Source organism: Vipera berus, assembly GCF_964194415.1.
Source record: "Vipera berus genome assembly, chromosome: 1".
NCBI lineage: Eukaryota > Metazoa > Chordata > Lepidosauria > Squamata > Viperidae > Vipera > Vipera berus.
The window spans coordinates 359,495,472-359,507,902 of record NC_138202.1 but is presented as its reverse complement, the minus strand read 5'-3'; the positions used below and the strand labels follow the sequence as shown (position 1 = coordinate 359,507,902).

General features: G+C 49.8%; 1 protein-coding gene across 3 annotated transcripts in view; it reads left to right on the top strand.

Moving 5' to 3' along the window:
* LOC308674138 (N-acetylglucosaminyl-phosphatidylinositol de-N-acetylase-like) overlaps positions 1 to 12,431 on the top strand; it is a 67,037-nt gene that overhangs the window by 27,135 nt on the left and 27,471 nt on the right. For 2 of the 3 annotated variants that reach the window (XM_081338386.1, XM_081338385.1), the window contains 2 exons: positions 7,664 to 7,797; positions 10,546 to 11,707. In XM_081338386.1, the coding sequence (XP_081194512.1) occupies positions 7,664 to 7,797; positions 10,546 to 10,644 (233 nt within the window). In that variant the 3' untranslated portion in view covers positions 10,645 to 11,707. Of the gene's footprint in view, positions 1 to 7,663; positions 7,798 to 10,545; positions 11,708 to 12,431 lie in introns of those variants that run through there. The other variant, XR_014027811.1, reaches the window with a different exon arrangement.

Here is a 12,431-nt window from a genome sequence, read left to right as displayed (position 1 = left end):
GGAGGCCAAGAGGTGATCCCAGTAAGTGGGAAAATCGGACATAAGTCACTGTTTTCAGTGCCGCTGTAACTTCGATAGGTCACTAAATGAACTGTTGTTGTAAGTCAAGGATTGGTGTCTTAAGACAAGGATTTCAAGGGCTGAGCTCAAGGCCTGGGTGGAAAAGGCTTCTCTGTCCCTGCCGCTCGGTCTGTGAAATGGGTGCAAAGCCATAGAAGTCTTGCAGGGTTTTTCCCCTTTCCCCTCCCAAAATGGGCACCGTCGGGACCCCGAATCCCCGCTTTCCTTTTCCCATTCCAGGGACTTCTGACTCGCCCTGAAAGACAACTTGCAAAGAAGCAAAAGGAACTTGGCTCCAAAATAAATATAGGACTCACAGGACTGGGAGGGACCTTCGAGGTCTTCTAGTCCAACCCCCTGCCCAAAAGGCAGGAATCCTTGGGCAGGCCTTAGTTCATTCTGAGCCTTTGGCCTTCGTGAGTGCGTCCTTGCAGATTCCAACTGCTTCAACTCCCAGAAGTCTCTAGCCTGTGTGTTGAAGTCCACCCACCTTAGAGCATGCTGGCTGGGGGATTCTGGGAGTGGAAGTCCACCCCTCTTAAAGCAGGCTGGCTGGGGGATTCTGGGAGTGGAAGCCCACCCCTGTTAAAGCAGGCTGGCTGGGGGATTCTGGGAGTGGAAGCCCACCCCTCTTAAAGCAGGCTGGCTGGGGGATTCTGGGAGTGGAAGCCCACCCCTCTTAAAGAAGGTTGGCTGGGGGATTCTGGAAGTGGAAGCCCACCCCTCTTAAAGCATGCTGGCTGGGGAATTCTGGGAATTGAAGTCCACTCCCCTTAAAGCAGGCTGGCTGGGGAATTCTGGGAGTGGAAGCCCACCCCTCTTAAAGCAGGCTGGCTGGGGGATTCTGGGAATGGAAACCCATCCCTCTTAAAGCATGCTGGCTGGGGGATTCTGGGAGTGGAAGTCCACCCCTCTTAAAGCAGGCTGGCTGGGGGATTCTGGGAGTGGAAGCCCACCCCTCTTAAAGCAGGCTGGCTGGGGGATTCTGGGAGTGGAAGCCCACCCCTCTTAAAGCAGGTTGGCTGGGGGATTCTGGGAGTGGAAGCCCACCCCTCTTAAAGCAGGCTGGCTGGGGGATTCTGGGAGTGGAAGCCCACCCCTGTTAAAGCAGGCTGGCTGGGGGATTCTGGGAGTGGAAGCCCACCCCTCTTAAAGCAGGCTGGCTGGGGGATTCTGGGAGTGGAAGCCCACCCCTCTTAAAGCAGGTTGGCTGGGGGATTCTGGGAGTGGAAGCCCACCCCTCTTAAAGCAGGCTGGCTGGGGGATTCTGGGAGTGGAAGCCCACCCCTCTTAAAGCAGGCTGGCTGGGGGATTCTGGGAGTGGAAGCCCACCCCTCTTAAAGAAGGTTGGCTGGGGGATTCTGGAAGTGGAAGCCCACCCCTCTTAAAGCATGCTGGCTGGGGAATTCTGGGAATTGAAGTCCACTCCCCTTAAAGCAGGCTGGCTGGGGAATTCTGGGAGTGGAAGCCCACCCCTCTTAAAGCAGGCTGGCTGGGGGATTCTGGGAATGGAAACCCATCCCTCTTAAAGCATGCTGGCTGGGGGATTCTGGGAGTGGAAGTCCACCCCTCTTAAAGCAGGCTGGCTGGGGGATTCTGGGAGTGGAAGCCCACCCCTCTTAAAGCAGGCTGGCTGGGGGATTCTGGGAGTGGAAGCCCACCCCTCTTAAAGCAGGTTGGCTGGGGGATTCTGGGAGTGGAAGCCCACCCCTCTTAAAGCAGGCTGGCTGGGGGATTCTGGGAGTGGAAGCCCACCCCTCTTAAAGCAGGCTGGCTGGGGGATTCTGGGAGTGGAAGTCCACCCCTCTTAAAGCAGGCTGGCTGGGGGATTCTGGGAGTGGAAGCCCACCCCTCTTAAAGCAGGCTGGCTGGGGGATTCTGGGAGTGGAAGCCCACCCCTCTTAAAGCAGGCTGGCTGGGGGATTCTGGGAGTGGAAGCCCACCCCTCTTAAAGCAGGCTGGCTGGGGGATTCTGGGAGTGGAAGTCCACCGCTCTTAAAGCAGGCTGGCTGGGGGATTCTGGGAGTGGAAACCCATCCCTCTTAAAGCAGGCTGGCTGGGGGATTCTGGGAGTGGAAGTCCACCCGTCTTAAAGCAGGCTGGCTGGGGGATTCTGGGAGTGGAAGTCCACCCCTCTTAAAGCAGGCTGGCTGGGGGATTCTGGGAGTGGAAGTCCACCCCTCTTAAAGCAGGCTGGCTGGGGGATTCTGGGAGTGGAAGTCCACCCCTCTTAAAGCATGCTGGCTGGGGGATTCTGGGAGTGGAAGTCCACCCGTCTTAAAGCAGGCTGGCTGGGGGATTCTGGGAGTGGAAGTCCACCCCTCTTAAAGCAGGCTGGCTGGGGGATTCTGGGAGTGGAAGCCCACCCCTCTTAAAGCAGGCTGGCTGGGGGATTCTGGGAGTGGAAGTCCAGCCCTCTTAAAGCAGGCTGGCTGGGGGATTCTGGGAGTGGAAGCCCACCCCTCTTAAAACAGGCTGGCTGGGGGATTCTGGGAGTGGAAGTCCACCCCTCTTAAAGCAGGCTGGCTGGGGGATTCTGGGAGTGGAAGCCCACCCCTCTTAAAGCAGGCTGGCTGGGGGATTCTGGGAGTGGAAGCCCACCCCTCTTAAAGCAGGTTGGCTGGGGGATTCTGGGAGTGGAAGCCCATCCCTCTTAAAGCATGCTGGCTGGGGGATTCTGGGAATTGAAGTCCAGCCATCTTAAAGCAGACTGGCTGGGGGATTCTGGGAGTGGAAGTCCAACCCTCTTAAAGTGTTTCCAAGATTGAGAAACACTATTTTAGGCAAACATTTCCACTATACAGCTGCTCCCACCATTTGGCAATTTTTCTTGGGAATCAGCCAGAAGCTCCTTTCCTTTCCTTTCCTTTCCTTTCCTTTCCTTTCCTTTCCTTTCCTTTCCTTTCCTTTCCTTTCCTTTCCTTTCCTTTCCTTTCCTACCATTCCCTTTGCTTGGGCTAGATGACCTTTGAGGTCCCTCCCAGCCTTGCAATTCTATGTTCTTCTATGTAACCCCCAGAATTAGCAGAAGACAGGCCCAACATTTTCCACATTAAAAAAATAATAATAGCAAAACCCCTGTTAAGTATTTGCAGTCTGCTTCGGATCTCCTGTTGACCTTCACCTCTGCGGACCAAACATGTCCTTGTATGTTCCTGTTGTCATGTTTTAATTGAAGATAAGATGGAAACATTCACAGTGCAGGGTGGAAAAACTATGTGAACCTTTGGACTTAATAACTGGTTGACCCTCCTTTGGCAGCAATAACCTCAACCAAACGTTTCCTGTAGTTGCAGATCAGACCTGCACAACGATCTGGAGTAATTTTGGACCACTCCTCTTCACAAAACTGTTTCAGTGTAGCAATCTTCTTGGGATGTCTGGTGTGAATCGCTCTCTTAAGGTCATGCCCTAGCATTTCAATCGGGTTGAGGTCAGGACTCTGACTGGGCCACTCCAGAAGGCTGTTCTGTTGAAGCCATTGTTTTGTTGAATTACTTGTATGCTTTAGGTCATTGTCCTGTTGCATCACCCATCCTCTGCGGAGCTTCAGTTGGCGGACAGATGGTCGTACGTTTTCCTGCAAAATGTCCTGATAAACTCTGGAATTCATTTTCCCATCAATGACAACAATCCATCCAGGCCCTGAGGCAGCAAAGCAGCCCCAAACTGCGATGCTCCCTCCGCCATGTTTTACAGTGGGGATGAGGTTTTGATGTTGGTGTGCTGTGCCTTTTTTTTCTCCACACATAGTGTTGTGTGTTTTTCCCAAACAACTCAATTTTGGTTTCATCTGTCCACAGTATATTTTGCCAGTAGTGCTGTGGAACATCCAGGTGCTCTTTTGCAAACTTCAAACGTGCTGCAATATTTTTTTTGGACAGCAGTGGCTTCCTCCGTGGTGTCCTCCCATGTACTCCATTCTTGTTTAATGTTTTCCTTATTGTAGATGTGTCAACAAAAATGTTAGCATGTGCCAGAGATTTCTGTAGGTCTTTAGCTGACACTCTAGGATTCTTCTTTACCTCATTAAGCATTATGCGCTGTGCTCTTGCAGTCATTTTTACAGGACGACCACGCCTAGGGAGAGTAGCAACAGTGCTAAACTTTCTCCATTTGTAGACAGTCTGTCTTACCGTGGACACATGAACATCAAGGCTTTTGGAGATACTTTTGTAACCCTTTCCAGCTTCATGCAAGTCAACAATTCTTGATCGTAGGTCTTCTGAGAGCTCTTTTCTGCGAAGCATGGTTCACATCAGACAGTGCTCCTTGAGACCAGTAAACCCAAAACAGGTGTGTGTTTTTAAAGGGCAGGACAGCTGTCAGCAACACATCCAATATCATCACACTGATTGGAGTCAAGGTTGGCTCACTCCTGGCTCCAATTAGCTCTGGGAGAAGTCATTAGGCTAGGGGTTCACATACTTTTTCCACCCTGCACTGTGAATGTTTCCATCTTATGTTCAATTAAAACATGACAACAGCTAATGTTTGTGCAGTATTATTTTAAGCAGACTGTGTTTTTCTATTGTTGTGACTTACATGACGTTTAGAGTGCATTTTATGGCCAATTCATGCAAAACTCCACGTAATCCCAAAGGGTTCACATACTTTTTCTTGCAACTGTGTGTGTGTGTGTGTGTGTATATATATATATATATATATATATATATATATATATATATATATATATATATATATATATATATATATATGTGTGTGTGTGTGTGTGTGTGTGTGTGTGTGTGTGTGTGTGTGTGTGTACGTACGTATACGTATATGTATACGTATATATATATATATATATATATATATCTTTTTAATAAAGTCTTTGTTGAATTTCAACCTCAAGCATTAACATTCCAACGAAGCTCAAAGGGAAAGGAAGTAACACATCACATCTAAAGTGAAGCCAAATGTTATGCATCAAAGAAATTTATAATTCCTAGGTCAGGGATGTCCACCCTTCGCAACTTGAAGACTTGTGGACTTCAACTCCCAGAATTCCCCAGCCAGCCGTGTGTGCAAGTCTTCCAAGTTGACAAATTTGGCTACCCCGACGTCGAGGGACGAAAAATCTTTCTTCCCATTTTTTTTAAAAACAGCACAGGGTTGCAAGGAGTTAAAAAACAGAAATGAAAATTAGCCTCCTAGGGGTTGGGTGGCATCGTCTGTTGGCTTGTTCTATTGGTGATAAGATGATTTACATTTTCCAGTAATTGTTCAAGTACCAGCAGGTCTCTGCTGGCTTTTAGCCAAGGGACAAAGTCTGCCTTCTCCATGAGGCTTTGTGGCTGCTGGAGAAAAATTGTTTTGCTGGGAGATTTATCTCTGAGTTGCTTGTTTGTTTTTTTTTACTTTGCCATCCTTACCCTTCAGTCGGGTTTAACTTCTGAGGAGGAGAATAGAATAGAGTAGAATATCTTTATTGTCACTGGGTAACTCACAGTGAAATTAAGCTGTGATATAATTAATTTAAATTTAAATTAAATTAAGGAGGAAGTATAAATTGTATGGTTCTCTATATATGTATATGTACATACTTTTTTATTAAAAAGGACATAAAAAACACAAATTAATGAGAAACAGAGAGAAATAAACAAAAAAGAAAGAAAGAAAGAAAGAAAGAAAGAAAGAAAGAAAGAAAGAAAGAAAGAAAAAACGAACAAGGAAGGAAGGGTAAAGGTGCAGAAAATAGACAGAAACAGAAAGAAGCTTTGAATGTCTTTCACACTACAGCAAACATAAATATAATTTACAAACTTATTTTTTACTCTTTGATTACAAAAAAGCTCACTTTTTCCATTCCCCCCCCTAATTATCAAAACCTCAAACCATACAATGACACTGAAAAAATGACTTGGCAACCAGCATCTATTCATGATGGTTGCAATGTCCTGGTGTCATGTGATCGCCTTTTGTGATCATCAATGCTAAAGGGAGTTGGGTTTGGGGAGAAAGGAGAGGAGGAGGAGGAGGAGGAGGAAGAGGGGACTGTGGGCTCCTTGGTGCTCTCTGAGCTGGGTGGTTTTTTTGCAGACGTTTCATAACCCAACTAGGGAATATCATCAGTGCTAGAAGGGAATAAAGTGGTGGGAGGAGGAGGAGGAGGAGGAGGAGGAGGAGGAAGAGGAGGACTGTGGGCTCCTTGGTGCTCTCTGAGCTGGGTGGTTTTTTTGCAGACGTTTCATAACCCAACTAGGGAATATCATCAGTGCTAGAAGGGAATAAAGTGGTGGGAGGAGGAGGAGGAGGAGGAGGAGGAGGAAGAGGAGGACTGTGGGCTCCTTGGTGCTCTCTGAGCTGGGTGGTTTTTTGCAGACGTTTCATGACCCAACCAGGTAATAGCATCAATGCTAGAAGGGAGGAGGAGGAGGAGGAGGAGAAGGAGGAGGAGAAGGAGGAGGAGGAGGAGGACTGTGGGGTCCTTGGTGCTCTCTGAGCTGGGTGGTTTTCTTGCAGATGTTTCATGACCCAACTAGCTAACATCATAAGTGCTGGGAGGAGGAGGAGGAGGAGGAGGAGGGGGGGAGGAGGACTGTGGGGTCCTTGATGCTTTCTGAGCTGAATTGATTTCCTTGCAGACATTTCATGACCCAACTAAGGAACATCATCAGTGCTAGAAGGGAGTGAGGTGTGAGGTTTGAGGAGAGGAGGAGGAGGAGGAGGAGGAGGAGGAGGAGGAGGAGGAGGAGGAGGAGGACTGTGGGGTCCTTGGTGCTCTCTGAGTTTGGTGGTTTTCTTGCAGACGTTTCATGACCCAACTAGCTAACATCATAAGTGCTGGGAGGAGGAGGAGGAGGAGGAGGAGGGGGGGAGGAGGACTGTGGGGTCCTTGATGCTTTCTGAGCTGAATTGATTTCCTTGCAGACATTTCATGACCCAACTAAGGAACATCATCAGTGCTAGAAGGGAGTGAGGTGTGAGGTTTGAGGAGAGGAGGAGGAGGAGGAGGAGGAGGAGGAGGAGGAGGAGGAGAGGACTGTGGGGTCCTTGGTGCTCTCTGAGCTTGGTGATGTTCTTGCGGACGTTTCATTACCAAATTAGCTAACATCATCAGCCCTAGATACAGATGTAGCACTGCTGATGTTACCTAGCTTGGTAATGAAACGTCTGCATTAACACCACCAAGCTCAGAGACCACCAAGCACTCCCTAATTTAAATCCTGCCCCCCTTCTTGCCGGTTCATCGAAACTGATTTAATCTCACGAAACCTGATGCCTTTCCGGAAAATGTGTGTTGTTGTTGTTTCACACACACACACACCCCAGAAAACAAAAAGCAGACAGATTCTTCCTGATGCTCTCCTACAGTCTCTAAAACTGCAGGGTGTTAATTCTTCGAAAGAGAGCGGAGATATTTTCATTAGCTCAGGGTGGAATTGCTGGAGATACACAGCCGAGGAGGCCCAGCTGCGTTCATCGTTACCTATTTACAACCTGGTATTATAAATCTGATGGAAAAGGGGTCACCTGGGGCCAACTTCACAGGTTGCAGAGGGCTTGCCGAAGAGACTGGCTTTGGGAAAAACAAGTTGGAAAGGTGAGGAGGCAAAGGTAACGTGTCGAATTTCACCCGCTGTTTGTGTTGCTCACTCAGATTGTCGGTTCCTCATCCTTGAGACCGTGAACCTTTTCCGGAAATACATTTCCATCTGGGACGCTCCGCTCAGCTGCCGCAAAACCCCGGACGTTCTCTTCGTAGTGACAGAGCAAGAAGCAGAACTGGCCAAGGTGAACGGACATTGGGGGGTTCTTGTCCCAATCCAGAAGCTCCCCAAGAAGAGGTTTCTATACACACAGGAAGCAAACAAAGGGAAATATTTGTAGCTCAGACCTGAAAAGAGGGGTCCTTGGTGCTCTCTGAGCTGGGTGGTTTTCTTGCAGACGTTTCATGGCCCAACTAGGGAACATCATCAGTGCGAGAAGGGAGTGGGGTTTGTGGGAGGAGGAGGAGGAGAAAGGGAGGAGGAGGAGGAGGAGGAGGTGGACAGTGGGGTCCTTGGTGTTCTCTGAGCTGGGTGGTTTTCTTGCAGACGTTTCATGGCCCAACTAGGGAACATCATCAGTGCGAGAAGGGAGTGGGGTTTGTGGGAGGAGGAGGAGGAGAAAGGGAGGAGGAGGAGGAGGAGGAGGTGGACAGTGGGGTCCTTGGTGCTCTCTGAGCTGGGTGGTTTTCTTGAAGACGTTTCATGACCCAACTAGGTAACATCATCAATGCTCGAAGCAAGTGGTGTTTATGGGAGGAGGAGGAGGAGGAGGAGGAGGAGGAGGAGGAGGAGGAGGAGGAGGAGGTGGAGGAGGAGGAAGAAGAGGAGGAGGAGGAGGAAGAAGAGGAGGAGGAGGAGGAGAAAGGGAGGAGGAGGAGGAGGAGGAGGAGGAGGAGGAGGACTGTGGGGTCCTTGGTGCTCTCTGAGCTGGGTGGTTTTCTTGCAGACGTTTCATGGCCCAACTAGGGGACATCATCAGTGCTAGAAGGGAGTGTGGCTTGAGAAAGGGAGGAGGAAGAGGAGGAAAAGGAGGAGGAGAGCTGTGGCGTCCTTGGTGCCCTCTGAGCTGGGTGGTTTTCTTGCAGACGTTTCATGACCCAACTAGGGAAACTCATCACTATTAGAAGGAAGTGGGGTTTGAGGAAGGGACGAGGAAGAGGAAGAGGGGAAGAAGAAGAAGAAGAAGAAGAGGAGGAGGAGGAGGAGGGGGAGGAAGACTGGTCTCCTTGTTGCTTTCTGAGCTTGGTGGTTTTCTTGCACAGGTCTCATTACCCAACTAGGTAAGGTCATCAGGGCTAGATGTCTGCAAGAAAACATCTGTAAAACATCTGCAAGAACCAAGGACCCCTCCTATACAGGAAGATTTGGAGAGCTGGATACAGCCTCTTTTTTTGGGGGGGGGGCTGTTGACTTTCGCAGGTGATAGCTGATTATTGATGTGGCTTTACCTGTTGATTAGCAACCCCCTGGACAGTTGGCTATACTGATTTACAACAGTTTGTTTTGTGAGATCTGGAAGCTACAGCAGCGCTAAAAAAAGGGACTTCAGACTGGTTTTCGAACTTACAACCGTTACAGCATCCCTGTGGTCACATGATCAACCTTTGGCTGCTGGGCAACCAGCTCATGTTTACGACCGTTGCAGTGTCCCAGGTCACACGATCACGCCTTCTGACGAGACCCAAATGTTTGTTGCCAACAAGACCGTTGGGTTTTGCCTCGCTTTACGACTTTTCTCGCCACCGTTGCTCTTATGTGAATCGCTGCTGCTGTTAAGTTAGTCACATGGTCGTTAAGTGAATCCGGATTTCCCCCCCCCTTGACTTCGCTCGTCAGAAGGTCGCAAAAGGGGATCCCGGGACCCCCGGGACACTCGCCACCATCGTAACTCCAAATCCCTTACTAAGCATTTGAATGTGGATGACTAGAGCGTGGGAATGCTGCAATGGATGTGTAAACAAGGGTCATTTAATAATAATAATAAAGTTGGAAGAGACCTTGGAGGTCATCTAGTCCAGGGCGTTTCAACCTTTTCACCCACTGTACCACTTTTAGGATATGGCAACATCCGAGGACCACCAGTCGCCTAGCAAGGTGTCAAAAACCTGATGACCAAAAAAAAGGGAAAAAGTGATGAAGTACAGATAGTCCTCGACTTACAACAGTTCGCTTAGTGACTATTCAAAGTTACAATGGCCCTGAAAAAAGTGCCCCCCCAAGCCACAGCTGAGCGAGACACCTGCCTGCCCGCCCGGCGGCGCTCTTCCTCCTGTCCGAGGTTTTCCTTGTTGTGAGCATTTCTGTTCAGGATTGGCAGCGGGGGTGGGGTGGGGGAGCGTTTGGTTTTTATTTCCCCCCCCACGTCTGCTGGGTGGTTGCAGCAGGTTCTGGTCACTTCACATGACCCTGGGACACTGTGACCGTCATAAATATGAATCAGTTGCCAAACATCTGAATGTACATCACAAGACCCTGGAGATGCTGCAACATTCCAGCTGATCGGCGCTTCTTCTGGGCTCAGCAAAAGCGCCAGGATTAGTGCTGAGCTCCATCTGGATCCTGGTGCTGATCCTGGTGCTTCCGCTGAGCCCCGACAGCCCTGCAGCTCCAGCCGTCTCTCGCTCAGGCTTGTGCGGTGCTGCCACCGGTTCAGCTCATTCCCCTCCCCCGCCACCACTTTTCTAGGATGGTCGTGTACCACCTGCCAGGTGCCAATGTACCACCGGTGGTACCCGTACCACTGGTTGAAAAGCCCTGTTCTAGTCCAATCCTTTGCTCAAGCCAGGATACCCTGTACCATCTCAGACAAATGGCTGTCCAGTCTCTTCTTAAAAACTTTTTCCAGCAATGTTGTAAATTCGGTCATTAAACGAATGGTTGTTAAGTCGAGGGTTACCTGTACTCCTGGTTTCACCCAAAGCATCCCCCTTCATTGTTCTCCTCGCCTACAAGTCTGGCCCTGGCTAAAATCTGATGCTGTCTATCTTTCCAGAGGGCGATGCGCTGTCACCACAGCCAGCTGCTTTGGTTCCGCCGTTTGTACGTGAGGTTCTCGCGGTACATGGTGATCAACTCGCTGCGTTTCTTCTAACGGGGAAGAGAGCCGGGATGAACTGGAGACAGAGAGAGAGAAAGGGAGGAAGACCTGACTCTGGAGGTCCCTGACGAGTGGAAAAAAATCTAGCAGGACCAAGAGGGAGGGCCTTCTTCGTGGTGGCTCCTTCCCTCTGGAACATCATCCCTGTGGAAATAAGATTGGGAATAAGGTGTTATGGGTCCCCTCTCTTAAGGAGGTTTATCTGGTGGGACCAAGAAGAAGGGACTTCTCCCTCTGGAACGTCATCCCTGCGGAGATAAAATCGGAAATGTTATGGGTCTCCTCCGTTAAGGAGATCCATCCGGTGGGACCAAGAGGGAGGGCCTTCTCCATGGTGGCTCCTTCCCTGTGGAACATCATCCCCGCAGAGATAAAATCGGAAATGTTATGGGTCTCCTCCCTTAAGGAGGTCCATCTGGTGGGACCAAGAAGAAGGGACTTCTCCTTCTGGAACATCATCCCTGCGGAGATAAGATTGGAAATAGGACGTTCTGGGTCCACTCTCTTGAGGAGGTCCATCTGGTGTGACCGAGTAGGGCCTTTTCCGTGGTGGCTCCCTCCCTGTGGAACATTATCCCCGCAGAGATAAAATCAGAAATGAGATGTTATGGATCCCTTCACTTAAGGAGGTCCATCTGGTGGGACCAAGAGGGAGGGCCTCCATGGGGAACATCATCCCTGCAGAGATAAGATTGGAAATAAGATGTTATGGGTCTCTTCTCTTGAGGAGCTCCATCTGGTGGGACTGAGAAGGACCTTCTCCATGGTGGCTCCCTCCCTGTGGAACATCATCCCTGTGGAGATAGGTTTGGCCGCCATCTTGGCACTCTTCCACAAGACCCTGATTATTGTGGCTTTTCTGGTGGGCCAGGGGACCCCCCCAAAGAGCAGGATGGAGCCCATCAAATGGCACTTTTGACCAGGGAGGTGGGGGATTGCGGCTTTTTAAAAATTGTTCTTGTGTTGGATGTGTATCTTGGTAAGCCGCCAGGAGTCACCGAGAGCGAGTTGGGCAGCCATATCCATCTTCTTAAATAAATAAATAATAAAAATCGAAGAGGACCTGCTCTGGACTCACCGACCTGCCTGAATGGGGAGCTGATGTGGGGGGAATCTGGGAAAAAGTCACAAAAGGGAGGGAGGGGGGGTCTTTCCCAAGGACCAAAGAGGCAGGTCAGTCTGGAATCCTCGGTATGCTGGAAGAGATCCAGGAAAGACTCTCCCTGGCTGGAAGGGACCTTGGAGGTCTTCTAGTCCAGCCCCCCGCTTAAGCAGGAGAACCTATACCATCTCAGACAAGCGACTTGTCTAGCGCCTCTTCTTAAAAATCTCCAGTGATGCAGCGCCCACGATTTCTGGTGGCAAGCTGTTCCACTAGTTAATTCTCCTCACTGTCAGGAAGTTTCTCCTTAATTCCAGGTTGCTTCTGTCTTTGGTCAGTTTCCAACCATTGTTTCTCGTCCTTCCCTCTGGTGCTTTGGAGAATAATATGACCCCTTCTGCCTCATGGCAGCCCCTCAAATACTGGAACACTGCTATCATGTCTCCCCTATTTCTTCTTTTCTTTAGACTAGCAGGGATTGGCAACCTTGGCTCTTTTATGACTTGTGGACCAACTCCCAGAATTCCTGAACCAGCATGAGGGAACTATGGCCCCCTCATGATTCGTGGACTTCAACTCCCAGAATTCCTGAGCCGGCCTGGCTCAGCTTGGAAACCTCTCCCTTTCCCCTCAGCATGGCTGCCTCAGGAATTCTGGGAGTTGAAGTCCACGAGTCATA